This window comes from Salmo salar, chromosome ssa05 (assembly GCF_905237065.1).
Source record: "Salmo salar chromosome ssa05, Ssal_v3.1, whole genome shotgun sequence".
In the NCBI taxonomy this organism is placed as follows: domain Eukaryota; kingdom Metazoa; phylum Chordata; class Actinopteri; order Salmoniformes; family Salmonidae; genus Salmo; species Salmo salar.
This window is the reverse complement of record NC_059446.1, coordinates 61,212,849-61,232,765: the sequence shown is the minus strand read 5'-3', so window position 1 is coordinate 61,232,765 and position 19,917 is coordinate 61,212,849. Positions and strand designations below refer to the sequence as shown.

At 42.8% G+C, this 19,917-nt stretch overlaps 1 protein-coding gene across 1 annotated transcript; it reads left to right on the top strand.

Annotated features, from left to right (window-relative positions):
* The first annotated feature begins 2,428 nt into the window (after positions 1 to 2,428).
* Positions 2,429 to 9,953, top strand: LOC106605476 (potassium voltage-gated channel subfamily V member 1). Its single transcript, XM_014201192.2, has 3 exons — positions 2,429 to 3,052; positions 5,399 to 6,422; positions 8,820 to 9,953. Exons 2-3 carry the CDS (start codon positions 5,435 to 5,437, stop codon positions 9,344 to 9,346), a joined length of 1,515 nt encoding a protein of 504 aa, XP_014056667.1. The 5' UTR covers positions 2,429 to 3,052; positions 5,399 to 5,434; the 3' UTR covers positions 9,347 to 9,953.
* The last annotated feature ends 9,964 nt before the right edge of the window (positions 9,954 to 19,917 follow it).

Genomic DNA, 19,917 nt, shown 5'->3' with positions numbered 1-19,917 from the left:
GAAATTGAATAATGTGTCCCTGAACAAAGGGGGGGGGGGGGTCAAAATCAAAAGTAGTCTGTATCTGGTGTGGCCACCAGCTGCATTAAGTACTATAGTGCATCTCCTCCTCATGGACTGCACCATATTTGCCAGTTCTTGCTGTGAGATATTATCCCACTCTTCCACCAAGGCACCTGCAAGTTCCCGGACATTTCTGGGGGGAATGGCCCTAGCCCTCACCCTTCGATCCAACAGGTCCCAGACATGCTCAATGGGAGTGAGATCCGGACTCTTCGCTGGCCATGGCAGAACACTGACATTCCTGTCTTGAAGGAAATCACGCACAGAATGAGCAGTATGGCTGGTGGCATTGTCATGCTGGAGGGTCATGTCAGGATGAGCCTGCAGGAAGGGTACCACGTGAGGGAGGAGGATGTCTTCCCTGTAACGCACAGCGTTGAGATTGCCTGCAGTGACAACAAGCTCAGTCCGATGATGCTGTGACACACCGCCCCAGACCATGACGGACCCTCCACCTCCAAATCGATACCGCTCCAGAGTACAGGCCTCGGTGTAACGCTCATTCCTTCGATGATAAACGCGAATCCGACCATCACCCCTGGTGAGACAAAACCCGCGACTCGTCAGTGAAGAGCACTTTTTGCCAGTCCTGTCTGGTCCAGCGACGGTGGGTTTATGCCCATAGGTGACGTTGTTGCCGGTGATGTCTGCTGAGGACCTGCCTTACAACAGGCCTACAAGCCCTCAGTCCAACCTCTCCCAGCCTATTGCGGACAGTCTGAGCACTGATGGAGGGATTGTGCGTTCCTGGTGTAACTTGGGCAGTTGTTGTTGCCATCCTGTACCTGTCCCGCAGGTGTGATGTTTGGATGTACCGAACCTGTGCAGGTGTTGTTACACGTGGTCTGCCACTGCGAGGACGATCAGCTGTCTGTCCTGTCTCCCTGTAGCGCTGTTTTAGGCGTCTCACAGTATGGACATTGCAATTTATTTCCCTGGCCACATCTGCAGTCCTCATGCCTCCTTGCAGCATGCCTAAGGCACATTCACGCAGATGAGCAGGGACCCTGGGCATCTTTCTTTTGGTGTTTTTCAGAGTCAGTAGAAAGGCCTCTAGTGTCCTAAGTTTTCATAACTGTGAACTTAATTGCCTACAGTCTGTAAGCTGTTAGTGTCTTAACGACCGTTCCACAGGTGCATGTTCATTAATTGTTTATGGTTCATTGAACAAGCATGGGAACAGTGTTTAAACCCTTTACAATGAAGTTATTTTGATTTTTACGAATTATCTTTGAAAGACATGGTCCTGAAAAAGGGACGTTTCTTTGCTGAGTTTATTAACTCTGTAGCCAAATAAACGTGAAACTATATTACGTCCTGACCAGTAAAAGGGGTTGTTTGTTATTGTAGTTTGGTCAGGGGGGGGTGTTTGTTTAGTGTGTTTTGGGGTTTTTGGTTTATGTTCTATGTGGTTTTTCTAGTTTTTCTATGTTAGTTTTGTCAATGACCTCCAATCAGAGGCAGCTGTTTGTTGTTATCTCTGATTGGAGGCCATATTTAGTTGTGTGTGTTTTCACTTGTGTTTGTGGGTGGTTGTTTCCGGGTTAGTCTGTGCACCTTACTGGACTGTTATCGTCGTTATTTTGTTTAAGTGTGTTTACCTTCAATAAATACGAAGATGAACAATATACCCGCTGCATTTTGGTCCGACGATTTCTCCTCTTCAGACGATGAAGATTATGACAAACTATCATTTTTGGTAGACACTGAACAGATAAACCTGGATCCTGATGTCCTGCATGTCAAATAGGACCCATTATATCCTATTTTATACATATTCTTTCCATGCACATGGGTGAACAATGTGAGAAACGCCACCTATATATGGACAGTAATTGCATGTCTGGAGAGCTGTGGAGGTGCAGTCACAGCAGACAAAGCCTGTCGCAATGCTTCCATAATTGCCATGGGAAGTGAAGAAAAGATTCGAGGGCTCTCTGGGGTCAACGGAAGGTGAACTGTGACAAGTAGAGACGAAATGGGAATTCATGAACCTATCTTTGAAAATAGTGTCCTGGATCTGTACAAATAGATGTGGATATTTTAAGCACCAAAATCCTACAAAAATGACTGACGTTTCTCCCCTTCCTTGGCTTCCTCTCATAGAGCAAGGAAGGAAAATAAATATCTTTAAAGAACTGAAATGGCGGGGGGAAATTTAATTGAGGACCCCTGGCTCTGTCTGATTCAAAGCAAATGTTTGGGGGACTTTTGCAAATGCAATGGTGCATGTAGATGAGCCCCTTTTCAGAGACATGAATGGACAAAAAATGTGTTGCAGTTAGAAAACATTTGAGATGGGTCACATTTTTTGATGAAACCATTTTGTGAAATTGTCTAAAATGCCATTTCTCTAGAAATATCAATCTGCATAACGTAATATCATTAATGATAAGCCAGCGTTCAAAACTCATATGAAATATTTATTTTCACGGTTTCTAATATGAATAGGCTAAATTGGATATTTAAAGATCCATCATAAGACATTTGCATGCTATATTCAGAAAAACAGTTCGCTCCTAACGCCACTCCTTGCGTGTGCTCGTTGCTACTCAACATTTTGAAAAAGCACCGCGAGCCAAAAGGGTTAGAATCCGGAATCATTGGGACCTCCATACCATACCATTAACCCCTACCATTAACCATAACCCTTACCTAACCCTAACCTTAAACCATTTTTTATTTCAACTTTAAAGGGGTAGGGAGGTCCAAAGGATTCAGGATAGCAAGGATAGAGCCAATATGGTCTAGTGCGCATCTGAGGTCATAGAGCTGTCTGAAACGCACGGAGTTTTGTCATGTTTTCTTCGAGTAACTGGCGCTCTTTTTCACTTCTGCTCGCAAGAAGATAAGAATCATGACCAACACTAGTGTCAAAACACATAACTGGCTGTTTTTCGCAGAGTATAAAAAGGAACTTGGCTAATGGAGAGGATGAAAAACTCAACCATCCCTTTTATCAAGATGAAAACTCTCGATATATAGCCAGGTAAGACCAATCTTTTTCCCCTTGTTAGGTTGTTAAATTGGCTAAATTATATTAGTCGGGCTAGTTTCGTGCCTACTACTGTAGTTTGGTGGTCCACTTGATACAGTACAGCCTAATCTTTCAGAGATGGTTCATTCCAGTAACCTAATTTCTCTGACAACAAGTAACTATTTAATGCAAAACGTATTAATACTTTATTTCAATGTAATAAATAATTGACAGCAACTTGTATATTGCGTATTTATTCATGATTTATATAATAACCAGAATATCTACAGCTATTTTTCATTCGAAACACATGTGGTGCTCTGTTATTACATAATCCAAACTGCTCACCCACTAGGCTTACAAAATGTAGGTAGTTATTTTATTTGCAATTGAAATTAAAAACAAGAGTACATTTCGTTTTCATTATGATGTTGTGCCAGTAATATGTTGTTGTAGTTATTGTGTAATAGGATGCCATTTTACAATGTTATTGTCTAGACAACCATTTATCCTGCCTTTTCTGTCATGTATTATTTATTTTTTAACTAGGCAAGTCAGTTAAGAACAAATTCTTATTTACAATGACGGCCTACACCGGCCAAACCCAGACGACGCTGGGCCAATTGTGCGCCGCCCTATGGCACTCCCAATCACGGCCAGTTGTGATACAGTCTGCTCATGTATGCTCTTCATATCTTCTGCAATGACCACATTCGTTAATGTGATTGCCTGCATGAAAATCCAATTTACTCATGATTCTGGCGTCTTATTTAATTTTCTCATTATATGTGTATTTGCTCACACAGCCATTTAGAGACATTAGAAACATGTAGAGTTAGCATAATCAGAATATCTCCATACTCAGTAACGTGTGTGGTAGGATCATATACGTTTTTGATTTAAATTGCAATTTACATTTTGCCCTGTAACGTCTGCTTCCAACTCACACCCTCAAACACGTAGATCCCCTGAACGCAGCTCACTTTCCAGCCCACTTTCCAGCTCACGCTCTCAAACACCTAGATCCCCTGAACGCAGCTCACTTTCCAGGCCACTTTCCAGTTTACTCTCGCAAACACCTAGATCCCCTGAACACAGCTCACTCTCCAGATCCCAATCACCTGAATTCTGATCACCTGTTCACACACCTGTATGTCATTATCACACTCTATTTAGTTCAGTTCTTTGCACCCCATCACTGTGAGGTATTGTTTGTTTTGTGACACACGTCTTTCGTAGCGCTGTGTTTCCCCGTGATTTACTCCCGTGTATGATCGTTTTGGCCTGCCTCACTAACGACGCCTATTCCCTGTCTGTACTTTAGCCTATTGAATTTCCTGTCATCTACCTATTGCCTGATCTCCCGGACTACGTTACTAGCCTTTTCCCTGCCTGTACTGTTGCCTTGTTGGACCCCCTGTGTATGACCTTCTGCCTGCCCCTGGACCCAGCTACCTGACTCCTCCTGTGGTCCTTTACAATAAACACCTGCTGCGCCCTGCGCTTGAAACCAGCTCGCTGACTCCCATCATGTTCATTACATGCCCCTTTTGGATTTGTTCCAATATCAATTGGTATAGCATAGGTATTATCTTCCTCCTCTCACTTAAAATGGGGGAAAATCATCATCATCCTTCACTTTTACACACAGCATGTTTTCACTATATGGTAGTTCCTTTCAGTCATGACAGGTGAGCACATTCTACAGTGTCTGTGTTCTTGCCAACAGATCAACTGCTCTGATATCCATTTTTCAGGATTTATCTTTTAAATATGTGCGACTTAATTACCACCATGACGTTGTTAGATAGCAGATAGACTTAACAAAGGGAATTAATGATTACGGGAATAGGAATATTAGTTGTATTAATTAGGTAGGCCAGCTAAAATATTTAAATCTCTACAAAGAGCTTTGAATAAGTAGGACACGGCCAGAGGCTCTTTCCCTGTCTCTCACTCCCCTCTCTTTCTCTCTCGCGCTCTCTCTCCCCCTCTCACTCATCTGATGTCAGACATGATGCTCTTGGTAGGAGCAGCCAATGAAATGTGGATTCCTTCATTCAGGGAGCAGAAGGAGTTTAACTGAGGATTAGGGATAACTAATGGCTGCTTCTAGCCAAGCTGTACAATGTATTCCCTTGCCACATGGCTAATAGGCTACACAGGGGATGGAACAAGCAGGGACAGAGTAGAGAATTCCTCTTGGAATTATTATGAAGATTCTGACTTACATGTTAACTGTTCTCTAGGTGGTCTTAATTGGCTTTGGTGCCAGTCACTATTTTGAACCTGAACAACTGTTGACCTCAGTGTTTTACCTTTTCCTTGATCCCCAACTGCACTCCTGGTGCCCTTCAGGTTTTCCCCTCCACCCCAGGCAGGCCTGTGCCCACCATGATGAGCAGCTCATCCAGCCCAGCTGAGTTCTACGGGGTCAGCACCTCCCTCCAGTCCATAGACTCCAGCGTCTTCTACAGCGAGCCCCCTCCTGTCTGTGGTGACCCACTGGACTTCTTCACCATCAATGTGGGCGGCAGTCGCTACGTTCTCTCCCAGGAGCTGCTGGCATCCCACCCAGAAACCCGGCTGGGCAAGCTGGCCCTGTCCACACGGGACTCTGCCCTGGAGCTCTGCGACGACGCTGACTTCCTGGAGAATGAGTTCTTCTTCGACCGCAGCTCACAGACCTTCCAGTATGTGATAAACTTCTACCGCACAGGCCACCTGCATGTCAGGGAGGAGCTTTGCGTACTCTCCTTCCTCCAGGAGATTGAGTACTGGGGCATCGACGAGCTCTGCATCGATCCCTGCTGCCGGGAACGCTACTACCGCCGCAAGGAGCTCAAGGAGAGCCTGGACGTGCGGAACGAGGCTGAAGCTGACGAAAGCCAGGATGAAGACTTCAACCACGCCGCATGCCCAGATCTCCGCCGGCGCCTGTGGGAACTGCTGGAGAAGCCAGAGTCTTCACGAGCGGCACGCGCCTTCGGCACGCTGTCCATCATCTTCGTGGCGGTATCCATTGTCAACATTGTGCTCATCTCGCTGGACCTGGGGGATGTGGGTGGGAACGGGATCGGTGATGAGAGTGGGGGCAGTGACGGGGGTACACCTTTCTTCGTGGATGCACTGGAATATGTGTGCGTGGTGTGGTTCACTGGCGAGCTGGTGCTACGCTTCGTCTGCGTACGCGACAAGTGCCGCTTCACCTGTAGCATTCCCAATGTGATCGACCTGCTAGCCATACTGCCCTTCTATGTGACTCTGGCAGTTGAGAGTCTTCACGGTGGCTCTACAGAGCTGGAGAACATGGGCCGCGTGGTGCAGGTGCTCAGGCTCATGAGGTTCCTGCGCATGCTCAAACTGGGACGCCACTCCACAGGTAATGTAGTCATCTATCTATACATACTATCAAGGATCAAGGTAAGACCCAAGTACAGACTGTGTGAAGTAACAATGTTTATTGTGACAACAGGGGCAGGCAAACAACAGGTCAAGGCAGGCAGGGGTCGATAATCTAGAGTAGGAGCAAAGGTACAGGACGGCAGGCAGGCTCAGGCAGAGTGGTCGGGCGGGCAGGTACAGGGTCCAGACAGGCAAGGGTCAAAAACCATGAGGACGAGAAAAAGAGAGGTTGGGAAAAGACAGGAGCTGACTGGGAAAAGACAGGAGCTGACTGGACGAACGCTGGTAAGCTTGACAAACAAGACGAACTGGCAACAGACAAACAGAAAACACAGGTATAAATACACGGGATAATGGGGAATATGGGCGACACTTGGAGGGGGTGGAGACAAGGACAGGTGAAACCGATCAGGGCGTGACACATACAGTATAATCATTTGTAGTAGTCACCTGGAATGCATTTTAATTAACAGGTGTGCCTTGTTCAAAGTTAATTTGTAGAATTTCTTACCTTCTTAATGCATTTGAGCCAATCGGTTGTGTTGTGACAGGGTAGGGGTGGTATACAGAAGATGGCCCTATTTGGTAAAAGACCAAGGCCATATTATGGCAAGAACAGCTCAAATAAGCAACTAAAAATGACAGTCCATCATTACTTTAAGACATGAAGGTCAGTCAATCTGGAAAATGTCAAGAACTCAAGTGCAGTCGCAAAAAACCATCATGCACTATGATGGAGAACCGCCACAGGAAAGGAAGACCCAGAGTTCATTAGAGTTACCAGCCTCAGAAATTGCAGCCCAAATAAATGCTTCAGAGTTCACAGAGAACTAAATAGCAAGAGTGAGAAAGGGAACGATGACAGGCTAGGAGAAGGAGAAAAAAAATATTCATTCATATTTCACAAATTTCCTCAGGAGATTGAGAAAGGGGGGCCTGACAGATGAATGTTCCTGAGTCCATTTGTGTGTGTCTGTGTACATTTGTGTCCGTGCGTGTGAATGGCTTGGATGTTGCTGATTTTGGCGAGGGATGAAAACCCTGGTTTGGGATGTAGGCTGTGAGTCCATGCATAATGAAGGGAGAGGATGTTACCACACCAAAAGAGAAGATAAGAGGGGAGGCAGTAGATCAGAGACTGTGACAGATACAGAGCCAGCACATCACATCTTGTCCTTTCAATGATGAGGAAAGAAAAAAGAAAAGGCGACGAGAGGTCGACTGATCTAGGATGCACTGACACGAGGCCACAGGCAAAATGTTCACTTCTGTTCTCAGAACGTTTAAAAAACGTTCAGTTTTACCGCAAAGGAAACTTATGGCTTCATTTCCAAAACCAATGGAAACCAAAAACGTGCTTTCCCACAACTTCCAAAGAACCAAATGTGCTAGCTAGGTCTTATTTTGATCCCATATAGGTTTCACAATAGTGTTTCAGTTGATCAAATCAAATGTTATTGGTCACATACACATGGTTAGCAGATGTTAATGCAAGTGTAGCGAAATGCTTGTGCTTCTAGTTCCGACAGTGCAGTAATATCTAACAAGTAATCTAACAAATTCACAACTACCTTATACACACAAATGTAAAGGGATGAATAGAATATGAACATTTACATATGGATGAGCGATGGTGTGCGGCAGAGACAAGATGCAGTAGTTGGTATAGAATACAGTATATACATGAGATGAGTAATGTAGGATATGTAAACATTATTAAAGTGGCGGCATTTAAAGTGACTAGTGATACCTTTATTAAGTCCATTTATTTAAGTGGCCAGAGATTTGATAAAAAGAACATAAAGTATACTTGGTAAACTTCACCCAATATCTATTTTCTACTTGAGGAGTTTGGAGAGCTTTACAAGCAATTTCAGCGTGTGAATAGTCCTACCACCTGCTCAGTTGTGTATATTTAGAGTTTTGCACTTGTTTTAACTGCCAGCTTGCTGTTAAATTTTCCTCACTAAATTCTCAGTCATGAGTTTCGCACATCATCACTTGTCATTGTTTACATTAGCTGTTTGTGGAATACATTGTATAAGTTGTATAGATGCACTACAGTACCTTCATGTTAGGCAAGTGAAAAGGTATTAAGACTGACTTAAGAGTTAATTTTTCAGGTAAAATATTCTACACTTGAAAGTGTGCACCTGCCACACACTAAGATTTGCATACCATCAAAGAGTGCACACTTTCAGCATGGTCTTCCAACAGATGGCATCATTCTAACGCATCAGTGCAGACAGCCATCAGACTATCTAACGTTAGACAATGCACTTTCAGGTGTACGACCTGAATAAGTAATCTGTCATTTCATCTTCTTACAAGATGTATAATTAACCCCAGCCCTCTGTATCCCTGTGTCTCCCAGGCCTCAAGTCCCTGGGCCTGACCATTGCCCAGTGCTACGAGGAGGTGGGTCTCCTGCTCCTCTTCCTCTCCGTGGGCATCTCCATCTTCGCCATGGTGGAGTTTGCCCTGGAGCATGACATCCCCGGCACCACCTTCAGCAGCGTGCCCTGTGCCTGGTGGTGGGCCACCACCTCCATGACCACGGTGGGGTACGGAGACATCCGCCCCGACACCACCCTGGGCAAGGTGCTGGCCTTTCTCTGCATCTTGTCTGGAATCCTCATCTTGGCACTGCCCATCGCTATCATCAACGACCGCTTCTCTGCCTGCTACTTCACTCTCAAGATGAAGGAGGCGGCACTGCGGCACGGGGAGGCGCTCAAGAGGCTGGCGCGGGGTTCGCTGGGTGACTCTGAGGTGGGTGGGGCAGCAAGGGGAGGAGGGGTGAACCTGAGGGATGTTTATGCCAGGAGTGTGACGGAGATGCTGCAGGGAAGGGAGAGGGCCAGCACACGGAGTAGTGGAGGGGGTGACCTCTGGTGGTAGTGCGGAAGACGGACCACAAGGGCAGCTGTGGAGAAAAAGCTATGGAAAAGTTAAGTCAATTGGGTTAAAGATGGAATCTGTAGTTGGGGGAAACAACACTACTGGCTGCCCCACCATTTATGTTTTTGTTGCTGAGCTGAGGAGTGTCGCGAAGCATGGTAAAAAATGTAATTGGTTCATACTGTGCTCTTTTATCGCACGTGCAATGATGTCAGAGGGGGAAAAAACATTGCAAGCGGATGTGGTTGTTTCACCATGAAGGATTCCAGCTTTAGGAATACCATCACAATATGACAGTGTGTACAATGTATAGGACATATCTAAAGGATGATGGGGGGGGGGACAATTACTTATATGTCACCTGAAAGATTAGCCACAACTTTCATGGCTAACCTTTTTCAGTGTTGTGTTCTCTGACAACTGTTGCATGTTCTGTCTCCTCTGTATGTGTCACATAGACAAGATGTACAGTATAGACTGAATGATGTTATATTGTGTTTGATATTTCTAAACTTCTCTCCATTGAAAGATGTAGTATGTTATGATGTATAGAACAGTACAACATGACGTCATTGGAGAGCAATAAACAGATTTGACTTCTTCTTCACCCGGTCTCTTTTTCCTGCGGGGTCACAGTGAAATACCATAAGGGCGCTGGGAGGAGGAGTCCCCGAGTCAAGTCTGTATGCAGAGCACACACAAATATCCTGAACTGGTTAAAGTCTTTCCACAGGGTAGGTTTAACAGAGCAAATGAAATGTGACCATACTTTATTAATCATATAACATCAGTGATACTATTGAGGCCTGTATAGCATTTGGGAAGTCATCAAATGCTATAGTTTAAACTAAAATATAGACAAATATAGGCTGAGGGTTTCAAGCTGTGGTTGATTTCAAATGGAATTTTGATAATAATATAATAACAATATACTGTATGTTGGATTCAGGTCTGCGGAGATCTTCACAATTGCTGTAATAATCTGTTCAGAATCTCAAACAGCTCTGACTACATGCACCATGTACTTAAATAATCTCAATTGCAATCCAGGTCATTTGGTTGTGTTAGTATATGAAGTACAGTAATAACACGTTAAGTTGTTGTATAAATGAATAAACAAACTATCTACCCTTGTATTCTCAGTTGAACTTTGTTGTGCTTTTAAAATGGTTGAAAGCACAGTGATAACACGTTTTGGTGACAACTAAACCAAAAATCTGACATTTGATTTTCCATTGGAATTTGGTTGTGCTTTTAGAAGGAGTGAAAGCCAATTAAGGGAATTAAGGGAATCATTGTTATACCACATTAGGAATTCAACAAACTTTTGGTTGTATTTCTGAGTGGGTGAAAATAGGTTGTAATCTCATTGATTAAGTGGTGTGTCCAATGGGAAGAGACCGTGCCACCTCCATAACACAATCCAACCTGCCCTCAGAGTAGAATGTTTTCTCTATGTAGCACTGAAATAAAATGCTTTTCTCACATTTCTCCCCTGCAGTCACCTATAAATACTGTAAATGATATACTGTACATACATACGGATTATCCTGTATTTAATCATGTAGGGAAAATATTTCCAGACCATAGGATTTTTTGCCTCTTCCAAACCTCACCTTCAGCCTTCTCCGAAACTGAAGAGCTTTTTCCGAACATTCTCAAGAAAGTATTGTTTTTACTCCTGACAGTCAAAGATTCCCTTACATGGCTATTGGGCCACAGGGTCAGCCCCTTATCTCTTGGACATGTAGGAGTCCCTGATATTATGGCCAACCTGCACAGATGTCAATGCATTATGGGCCGGTTAACATTTGAGGACAGTCTAAATATTAAATCAGCAGTCTGAGACATTGGGCATACAGCACTGAAGTAGTGATGAATGTTTCATTAAATGGAACAAAGTGGATTGCGTGCATATTGTAAATCTACATGGTATGGCAGCCATTTTGAGATAAGATATAGAAGAAAATTGATGTACAGTGAACCCTTTCCCAACAATTTCTGGCCAAACAAACAAAATAGCAGTAGTTCACAGTAGTAGTTCTCACTTGGCAGAACACATTTTTTTTATATTTTCATTGTGACCCCTTGTTTTAGCACGAGGGCCTACTTATTTGTCTAGACCAGTGGTTCCCAACCTTTTTTTTTTAACCTTAGCACACATTGATGGGATATAAATTCTTTGGCACACCTAAAATGTCCCTATTAATTTACTTAGTGGTAATGACCTCCATCTCATCTGAGCCATACTGAAAAACATCTATTTTCTGTGACAAATCTTTTTAAATATAGGTTAAATAGGGTTTATTTGAAATATTTGTTATAGTTTTGATAGTTCCTTTCTTATGATGTTTAATTTAGTTTAGAATGGTTTGGGCTACAGACGAGCGGTTTTCTGCATGGCAAATGTGCAACCACAGACACAAAGCCATGCTCCGTTTATTTTCATGGCAGAGGCTGTGGTATAGCTAAGCACAGAGCCATAATAAATATCAGACTTGCCTGTGCTAATGTTTTTCACAGATGAAACAAAATTATACAAATTACTTTGCTCGTGATGCACGCCCCTCAAACAGCCTGAGAAACAAGTTAGGCTACAGATCCCATTTCATGTATTATCTGACTGGCACTAGTGCTTCTAAGTCAGAAATCCCATGCGCATTCCACATGTCATGTTTAGCCTATAATTGACTGTTACATTTGTTTTCAATAATAGGAAAAGTTTCAAGGCACATCTGAGAGTTCCTGGAGGCACACCAGTGTGCTGTGGTACACCGGTTGGGAACCACCTGTCTAGACGAGAGAGTTAAGGACAATAATCTCAGTACACTCATTCAATATTATTGGAGGGATTGTATCATTTATACAATGTTCTATCCTCTGTATTTGTATTTGGGGAATAAATGACAAATAGAACTGGCATCAACCCCAGGAAAACGTTTTGTGTTGGCAGGAGAGTGATCAACATGAGAGAGATAATAGTCCTTTTGATGCTGCATCAGATGAGTCCCGTTTGAACAGGCCCTGTGAGTTTTTATAAAACACACATGAGCTCAAATAATAAGGGAGTCAATCAGACAGAGCGCACCAATCAGCATGCTCTCTGGTGAGGCTATTGGAATATAATTAATTTGCATGTGTTTGATCTACAGGGATGAGAGCACTATCCATGTCCCAGCTGGACAAGTACTCCCAACCCTCTGGAGAAAATGTACACACACACAGTCAGGCAAGCTAATTAGTTTGTGTGTGTGTGTGTGTGTGTGTGTGTGCGTGCGTGTGTGCGTGTGCGTGTGTGTGTGTTGAACTATCCTTGTGGGCCCAGAAAAATCCTATTCTAGGGTTAGGGTCAGAATTAGGGTTAGGTGTAGTTTTAGGATTAGGGGTTTAGGTTAGTCTTAGGTTTATGGTTAGTGTTATGGTTAGGTTATGGGTTAAGTTTAGGGAAAATAAGATTTGGGATTGGAATCAATTATTTGGTCCCCACAAGGATAGCAAAACAAAACTGTGTGTGTGTGCGTGCTTGTGTGTGTGTGTGTGTGTGTGAGAGAGAAAGACAGTTAAGAGAAGGGAGAGATCAGAGAGAGAGACTGAGGGAGAGAGAGTGTGTGTTGACAGTGGTTCAGACACCATCCGGACCAGGCATGTCACAACAGTTTTTACTTCGGATGCTTTATGAGTTGAGCTGTTTATTTTACTGCATCCTTTTCCTGGATTCTTTTTAGAGGATAAATCTCTTGGGTTTTACAAGCAGCCCCAGCACAAGTTACTAACACTAAACAGACATACACCACTCAACCGATGTTACCTTTTTAAAAGAGTAACTATCGAACATAGGAAATAGCCACTGTATTGTTTCTCATACAGGATGGTAATAGAGAGGAGAATATAAACTGTTTTAGTTTGAATGCTAGTTGTGTCTAAGTACTTGGACCCCAAACTCAATTCCTATTTCATGGCTCTGGAAGTATATTCACTTTGCTAACAGTTCTATCCCTGGGGTAAATATTTCTGCCTGAGAGAAATGGTTAGACATCCCGCAGCCTTGCAGCTGTGTTTAACATACAACAGGTTTAGTCAGGAAAAACTGCTAGAAAATATAGTTTACATTACTGATCACAATATCATACTTTCTTGTTAACATGTATGTGAAATGTATGTCAAGATGTTTAAGTTTCTATAAAAAAAAAGATTCCATTTGATAAACAACCCTGCCTTCTCTGCTTTTACTTTCCCTGTATATCTCTGCCCTCTTCTCTCTCACTCGTTCTTACTATTTTAAGATGACCGTAGAGTGGTTCAAGGAGGGATATTGTCGCTTGGACAGGCAGAAGGACATGTGCTGGGCTATGTAGTGCATCTTCTTTTAGGGGTATGGGGTGAAAGAGACATGAGAAGAGATTGACCAGTAATTTATGGTAGTATTTCACAAATAGGTCAGAGTAGCAGAGGACAGATGTGAGTATTCTGTGTGTGTGAGATCAATAGGATATTTATGTTTTACCCAAATGTTCCCCCTTTCCTCCCTCCCATTCATCTCTCATTTTGCTGTACTAAAGCCCTGTCGGAAATAGGACACACAATCTACTGTAGGTGAGTAAAGTAACAATGTTAAAGTTAAAGGGCTTTGTTACACCATTGTTTATGACCTGTGTTGTCGTTTATAAACATTGTTGACATTGGCAACCAACTATGTCATCAATGTCATTTGAAGCGGTTCAGGATTGCAACTTCATGGCTAGTACAGAGCCTCAATCCGAAGCAGGATGGTGCAGAAGTCAAAATGAGGGCCAGGCATTCCCAGGGCAGAGAGAGAACAAAACACGTCATGAGGCAAAAACACTGCTGGGACACTGTTACGTGAATTAAGTTATCAATGTTCTTAAACCGAACTTCAATTAGACTACTCAGTCTGCCCCACCAGAGTGTGTAAGATTCTGGTTGAATGAAGCAGACGGAGAACCAGCCTACAAGGGTCAAAACGTTTATTCATGAGAGCTCTGAAATCCTTACAATGAACAAAGCCTTTTATATTAACACACACACACACATAAACTTACATCAGTAGAGAACTCCACCCCGCTTTAGGCGGCTGTATTTTTCCACAGTACACATACATTCCTTATCAACCTTGCCACCTGTCTTCTAATCTCCTGCCAACTAAGCAGTTCCCAGGCCGTTGTTTCTCTTCCTAACTTAGGGAGGCATCTTCTCCTGTTCCTTTCCCAAGGTCGTCTTATCAGAATGGACGTGCAGAACCCAGCTCTTGCAATACCGAGCCTGTTGCTTGTTGCTGGGGGTATTTCAAGTACCTCGTGTGTGTAGATATCTGTTCCTCCCCCATCGCTGAGGCCCTGAGCACAAGTCTTTCATCCCAAACTTCAAACGTAGTCTCATTAAACCCTTACGTCACACAGTCCTCAAGGAAGCACAGTGCCCATTTTGGAAGCAGAATAGAGAATCGATCCCCCCTTGCTTTCCAGGGTCCCATAGTTCATTAGGATCGGCACTTTACTCTCATGGTAAGTCTTTAGTAATGTGTTTAGTAAAGTTCCAGTGCCATGTTCTATAAATTGTCAGCAAAAGGCTTGTTTAGATGATGATCTCTGACTGTTATAATCAGTGTTTAACCATTTGGAAGTGGTCTGACTAAAGCTGCATGGATTTGTTTATTTAAAAAACATTTTGGTGGGGTGCTATTACAACAGTCAATTGTAAGTATTCTTAGAATGAGTTAACTGCTACTCAATACTGAGGTTATGAGTAGTGGTCTACCTTGACATGGTGCATGGAGAGAAAGGCATGCACCAGTAGTGTGTTCTCCTCAAACTCCACCCACCTGTCTGACCTCTGAACCCAACAGGGAATATCCTTTGCTTTGTCCTTGGAAGAATACACCCCTCCTGTCTAATGTAACTGGGACTCCCAATCACAGCTGTTTGTGATACAGCCTGGAATTGAACCAGGGTCTGTAGTGATGCCTCTAGCACTAAGAAGCAGTGCCTTAGACCGCTGCGCCACTTGGGAACTCTTAATCATACTCACAGTTTAATACCTTCATCATTTTGAATCGATGAGTGAAAATCCTTTCAATCAAGTTGTGGTGAACCAATCAGAGGTAGGATTATTCCTTGTGGAAGCCATGCCTTTGATCCCCTGATGTCTGAATGAGTGTGACCAGGCGTCATCTCCATACTCCAACAGCATCATAATACAAAACAAATTGTCAGTTTAGAGTGTGTCTCTGTTGAATAATCCTCAAAATGTATGCATTGACACATCCAACCTGTACATTTCTACAATTAGCTTACCCTCTTCAAATCCTAACCACACAGGAGGGTAAATGCTAAACTGACCTTTACTGTCTAGCTAGGGGCAACTTCTTCCCTCTACATGTTTGATTGTCCTCTCTTTTCCAGTTGTTCAGTGACTTTCACATTTTTTATGTCTGAATATAGTGACAGACATAAGACTACATTGAAAATGTCAGCCTGAGCTAAACCATCTTCCAACCTAAGTGACACTAATTAGTTATCGTGTGAAACATTTAGTTCAAAGTGACAACTGGATTTTAAATATCATCCAAAATATTTCGCTGTGAGCCTCTAGGGCCCACACATTATGGGAAGGGATTTGCACACTTGGCGAAGCAGTCCCATGCTAAAAAGACTAAAGAGAGAGAGAGAGAGAGTAAAGCAAAATGGTTACGACACATTGTAGTCTGAAGGAATGACTCACACCCTGATTTTAACCCAACATCATAGGCATTGCTGACTCAGTCTTGTACTGAAGCTAAATGTTTATATTTATCCAGTGCCAGAGTTAGCTCAAGGGCTTAACATACGCACGTCAAAGAGATGGCATAAATATCTTTCCATGCTTAAGCGATGTTGTAAAGATATTGAATGCCAAGTAGCTAGCTTAAATGCTAAATAAATATTTCATCCGACACCAAAAAGATTTCTAGGGGCTACAAGTTAATTTTGTACGCCTATGGATCTAACTGGTTTTCTGGTCAAATTTCGTCATTGACTGGTAAGGACTAGCCTTGTATGACCATCCATATCTAGCAAGTTTACATTCTATTTAAACTCTCAAATCAGATGGCCGTGCGAGGCTAGGTAAGGATACACAGATACACAGACGTCACTCCACTCTTCATTCTGAGTGGAGACAGTGAGAAATGGAGAGAAAAAAAGAAAGAAAGAAAGAAAGAAAGAAAGAAAGAAAGAAAGAAAGAAAGAAAGAAAGAAAGAAAGAAAGAAAGAAAGAAAGAAAGAAAGAAAGAAAGAAAGAAAGAAAGAAAGAAAGAAAGAAAGAAAGAAAGTAAGAAAAGGAAGCCAAGTGTCTGCAGGTTTTTGTTTTTTCCTTTCAGTTAAGACCTAGACAACCAGACGAGGGGAGTTCCTTACTAATTAGTGACCTTAATTCACCAATCAAGTACAAGGGCGGAGCAAAAACCCTCAGTCACGCGGCCCTCCGTGGAATGAGTTTGACACGTGTCATACAGTAAGGCTCAGACAGGGCTCCATAACAAACCAATGGCTGATGTGCCATTGGTTTGGCACCTGTCTGTGTCTAGAACAATGTCAGTATACAACAATCATACCAATCAAATATTAATAGATTTCCTATGAAGCCTTTTCTCTCCCAGCTGCTATGAGGTGGCATTTGGTAGACCAGCCCCCTTGTTTTGCTGGGGCACTTCAGTTGAGACATGGTAATGAGGTTAATGAACCCTGTCTGCTATCAGTTTGTTAAACCAACGTTTTGTTGCTGCTTGTTCCAGTAACACATGCAGGTGTGTTCTAACGTTTGCCTTCCATATGCCAAGCTGGTATCTGAGGAGGAGAGATTGGTGGCACCTCACAATGGCTGCTGATTAGGTGTGGGTTTTTCTGTCCTGAAAGCACCTTCCAAATAAGGGTTAAGGTAAAATAAAGTGTAACCTATGATCATCTTAAAAGAGATTGGATGCCATTCAAATGACTTCAGCCCCACTTTTCTAACCCTCTATGATTTTATTTGGTAATTGTAGGGAAGAATGTAGGACAAGGAGCTTGTCCTTATGTATACAATTATCTAGGATTCAATGTTTGTGACATTGAAAGCAATAGCAGCAGCAAGGTTTCCAGTATCTGGTATATCCTGAGGGAGTGGCACTGGCACACTTGGTTTTCTCTTGATACACATCTTTTAAAATGATAAGGCTCTACGAATGCTTGAAATTAAACTTTTCTACATGATTCTCTATTTACAATGAAAACCCTCATTTATTTATACCTCATACAAGCCACAATAGGCTTCTGATTGTTGCCAGCAAAATCCTCACAATGCTCTGAAAAATTATTTATAGTATCGTTTGTGGTTGAAATTGGTGGAAATCTCAACTTCATAGCCAGTCACACTAGCTGTGAATTCCCATATGTCTATACGGAAGTCCATTTGTTTTCATAATCTTATTCTTTGAGTTTATTGATTTATTTGGAAGCCAAAATGACTCAAATATTCACAGGCCAAAAAATAAGTAATTTGATGTTTTCCACATCCTAGTCGTATACTGCCATCTGGTGTCTGTTCCACAGTAGCACACTTTGTGTACTGAAAATTAAAGTGGTTATCATTATAGTTTATCCACATGGGGTCATCAACAGATTCAAACCAACAGAATGAAAACAAGGTCGGTTTCTGTTTCACCATGAGGATAGTATATGGCTGTGCCTACTTCTCAACATGTCCTCACCAAACAGGTTTATATGGAGGAGCAATTTTGGTAGAATAAACACAAGTAGGTGTGGACATGGATCTGATTTTGGGTCACACCATAGTCTAGAAAAAGGGAATATTGCAACATTTTCCTAATGTAGCCTACTGCAGAACAAACTCTCTTGTGTAATGTTGAAAATAATAAGGATTTGGGTCAACAGTGGTGGTTCTCTTCTTAATTTCATATATTTTAATCCCTAGACCTTCATGGAGATTCACTCGGGATACTTTGACTTAACAGGATGTAATTTCTGGATACTCAGTTAAGAGAATGTTCCCCTGTCATGTACGACAGTAAGACACAACCAAAACATGCTACCATCTATTCTTTATTTGCACGAACATCTGCTATTGTGACCATAAATGATAATGACGTGTAGCTGAACATCCAGTATAAAATTTATGGGGGAGGAGACACTTAAACAATTTATTGGCCCTCACATTGGCTATATAGTAAAGGGAAGAGCAAAACATGTTTTCCACAAACTATCGTCAACCAGTGTAGTGTAGGCCACTGGGGGCAAACCCCGGAACGTAACACTGTAGAAAATGGACGTGTCCTTTCCAACAGCGACTACACACAGGCAAGGCCCAACAATTTCCCCCAGAAACATATTGAACAGGGGTTAAATGTTTTTGAGCATTAATTGATGGAATAAATAAAGCAGTACCATTTAAAATGGGGAAAGAAGTTACACCTATGAAACTACACCTAACAAAAATATAAACACATGTAAAGTGTTGGTCCCATGTTTCATGAGCTGAAATAAAATATCTGAAATATTCCATACTCATGAAAAGTGTATTTCTCTCAAATGTTTTGCACACAGATGCATATTGCGCTGGGGACAATAAAAGGCCACTAAAATGTGCAGTTTTGTTACACAACACAATGTCACAAGTTGAGGGAGCATGCAATTGTCATGCTGACTGCAGGAATGTCCACCAGAGCTGTTGCCAGAGAATGTCATGTTAATTTCTGTACTATAAGCCACCGCCAACGTTGTTCAGAGAATTTGGCAGTACAGCCAACCAGCCTCACAACTTCAGACCATGTATAACCATGCCAGCCCAGGACCTTCACATCCAGGATTGTCTGAGACAAGCCACCCTGACAACTGAAGCTGTGGGTTTGCGCAACCGAATAATTTTTGCAAACTGTCAGAAACCATCTCAGGGAAGCTCATCTGTGTGTGCTTTGTCCTCACCAGGGTCTTCACCTGACTGCAGTTCGGAGTCGTAACCGACTTCAGTGGGCAAATGCTCACCTTCGATGGTCACCGGCACGCTGGAGAAGTGTGCTCTTCACGGATGAATACCGGTTTCAACTGTATGGAGCAAGTATCAGCGTGTATGGCGTGGTGTAGGCGATCGGTTTGCTGACGTAAACGTTGTGAACAGAGTGCCCCATGGTGGCAGTGGGGTTATGGAATGGACAGGCATAAACTACCGAAAACGAACACAATTGCATTTTACCATGACAATTGTAATGCACTGAGATACCATGACGATATCCAGAGGCCCATTGTTGTGCCATTCATCCGCCGCCATCACCTCATGTTTCAGCATGTTAATGCACGGCCCCATGTCGCAAGGATCTGTATGTCATTCCTGGAACCAGACATGTCACCCATTGTACGACAGCATATTCCACTTCCCGCCACTATCCACCAACCATTGAGGAGCGGGACAAAAATTCCACAATCAACTCTATGCGAAGGAGATGTGTCGCGTTCCATGAGTCAAATGCTTGTCACCAGATATTGATTACCTCAACTCAGTAAAATATTTGAAAATGTAGCATG

Coding starts and splice junctions, on each gene's coding strand:
- LOC106605476 (XM_014201192.2), top strand. CDS start 5,435: ATGATGAGCAGCTCATCCAGCCCAGCTGAGTTCTACGGGGTCAGCACC. Junction 6,423..8,819: donor ACTGGGACGCCACTCCACAG/GTAATGTAGTCA, acceptor TGTGTCTCCCAG/GCCTCAAGTCCCTGGGCCTG.